The sequence below is a fragment of the Bactrocera latifrons genome, unplaced genomic scaffold (assembly GCF_001853355.1).
Source record: "Bactrocera latifrons isolate USDA-ARS-PBARC rearing strain unplaced genomic scaffold, ASM185335v1 scaffold_10, whole genome shotgun sequence".
Lineage (NCBI taxonomy): Eukaryota > Metazoa > Arthropoda > Insecta > Diptera > Tephritidae > Bactrocera > Bactrocera latifrons.
This window is the reverse complement of record NW_017534408.1, coordinates 2,707,969-2,710,482: the sequence shown is the minus strand read 5'-3', so window position 1 is coordinate 2,710,482 and position 2,514 is coordinate 2,707,969. Positions and strand designations below refer to the sequence as shown.

At 37.7% G+C, this 2,514-nt stretch overlaps 1 protein-coding gene across 1 annotated transcript in view; it reads left to right on the top strand.

Moving 5' to 3' along the window:
- Positions 1-2,324, top strand: part of LOC108966202 — a 12,168-nt gene extending 9,844 nt beyond the window's left edge. The window contains exons 2-4 of the mRNA XM_018928975.1: positions 648-683; positions 753-883; positions 1,715-2,324. Of these exons, the coding sequence (XP_018784520.1) occupies positions 648-683; positions 753-883; positions 1,715-2,161 (614 nt within the window). The 3' untranslated portion in view covers positions 2,162-2,324. The remainder of the gene's footprint in view (positions 1-647; positions 684-752; positions 884-1,714) is intronic.
- The last annotated feature ends 190 nt before the right edge of the window (positions 2,325-2,514 follow it).

Here is a 2,514-nt window from a genome sequence, read left to right as displayed (position 1 = left end):
ACCCAGAATTTATTGGAACTTCTTTGTTGAGTAAGTCCATTGTAAATTTAAGTATTTAATTTAAGTTAAAAAGTCTTGCCATTTTCTGCCCCCAATAGTATACCTTTCGACTTAGTTAATAAACTTTAAGTAAATCCATTCAAAACTTTACAATATGTTACTTATTAACTGACATAATTTGCGTAATAAATATTTATATTTAGCCGTTAATCCATTAATACAGTTAGTCTTAAAAATATTCCACAAAAATTCTTTATGCACTAAATTCGGTTGACAGTTGACAGCTGACAATTGAAGCACCCATAAAATATTGCCATAAATACACCATGTTTGCTTTAAAAAAAGAAACTGAAACGAAAGCCGCTCGAGGGGGGAGTTTTGTAGCCGAAGAGCAACAAGTTTGCGGCAAATTGTTATTTATGAGTTTTGATTTGTTTTACTGCTAAGCTGTTGTACCCTTAGAATAGACGCTAAATGCTAGTAACTGTAAATTGAATTTGACGGCTCAATAAGTGSTGGTGACGGCAGTAACTTAAAGTTTATTTATATGGGGCACACACATGCATATGTATTTATGGATGAACATAAATAGACTTAGAACTTTTAGATGTTTTTTTTTTTTCAAATTTTTTCTCTTCAATTCGCAGGTTCTTGTTTGGAGTATGGGCATTCATGTTGGGGGGGTGAGTAACAGCTGGAAAGCAATTTATATTATGGTACAGTAGCATAATTCTAAACGAACTCTTTTACAGCGCATGGCAAACGCTCCAGTGGCTCGGCGTTGGCCGGCAGTACAAGTCGGCTAGCGGAGAGAAATTCACGTAGCGGCAACCAATTAAATTTGCTGGACGATGATAATGCAAGTCGATTTGTGGCTAGCAAGGTGAGAATTTACAACTTATATTATTMTTTTTTAAGAGAGACGAAATTGTCTACGATTTCAAAGTTATGACTATCAAAAGTGACGTGGGAGCCTATTCGCGAGTGCGACGACTGTTTCTTTGATAAAAAGGAGTTATTTCATCTTTTCCTCGTTCACAACCAGACTTATACAGAACTAACGCCGCGTTTATTGTGGCCAATGATATAAGTAACATCGACGTTCCCCAGCAGCTGAACACTCTTATAGAAGACTGTACCTTCTCTWATTTAGGGAATCTCCTTGTCTGAATCCTCACTTCGATCAAACTTCTCGGAGAGGTACCTTTCGATCCTCACGGAGCTGTTGGCGTTACTCAACGTCAGTTTACATACCCGTGTTGGCTTTGCGGGGATACCAAGTTGAGACATAGTGGCATAGATGCGRGTGATTTTCGTGCTGTCGAAGCGGGTTTAAAATCGACGAAGGGTGGTGTGTGTCGATCTTCCTTTTACAGGTCTTTTCTAAGATTTGGCCCGCGGTGAAAGTCTGGTCTTCACTGCCAAAGATTCAGTATACTCTGGGCACCAGTCACTACATCACCTCTGCGGGTTCTACAATGGACTGGTCTTGAAACCTTCTGTTAGTCGTCGCATCTAGTTTAGAAATATGGGTAGTGCTCAAACTGCTCAGGTGTATGTTTTASTGCACAAACCGTTCTGTTAAAACTATAAATAAACTATCGAGTTGTTTGTTAAAATTTTTGTTTAAACAATTTTTTTTTCAAACACTTATAATTTATTTTGGCGGATTTTAGAGGAATTATTATTGAGAATCTGTTTTTGTAATTTACAGTTCGACATCAATGAAGCAACCGCATCCGCTGAAATTGCACCACATATAGGCATAAGTGTAGAAGACACCTCAGCAGATTCGACAAAAGAGCGCAACTACATGGAACAACGGCATCTACAATTCCCACTACATAAGAGTAACCGTGAGAATAGCAACACACCGTTAGATAACAGCATTCGAAAGAGTGAGATGRCTGGCTCGCGTGAAGAACGCCAACGCTCTCTACATTTGCAACAAAAACGGAAGTTCCCGCAACATATTGAACGTTGGCATAAATTGCCGGTTTTCGGCTTACGACGCACCTACAGTAATTCACCATTGTCGCTGACCGATGCTGTACCGCTCGAGATACCCACACGTAATGCAGGCAATGAGTTACTGCAACAAATCGGACAATTGGCRGGCGAAAGATTCGACGATGTTGGCGTTTACTATGACTTTCCATAGAAGTGAAAGAAACAGGTGGGAGCAGAGCGCTGGGGAAGAAACGTGAAGTGAACAATTGAAGTCTGCAAAAACGCAAACGCACACACAGGCAAAACAGTTACATAATATATGAGTTGYTTTCAGTTTTAAGTTGATTTATAAGAGGACTACACAATTTCTAAAAAAAAAGTCATAAAAATATTGTAATTAAATGAAGATATTCACTTTGAAAATAACAATTAAATAACAAATTTAAAAGGCTCTAAATGTAAACATTTTATTATAAGAAAACTCTACTTGTGTATTTTAGGCGTTGCACTATGATAAATAACAAAAATTAAAAAAAAAAGTTTTGGAAAAAACTTCGTAATTTT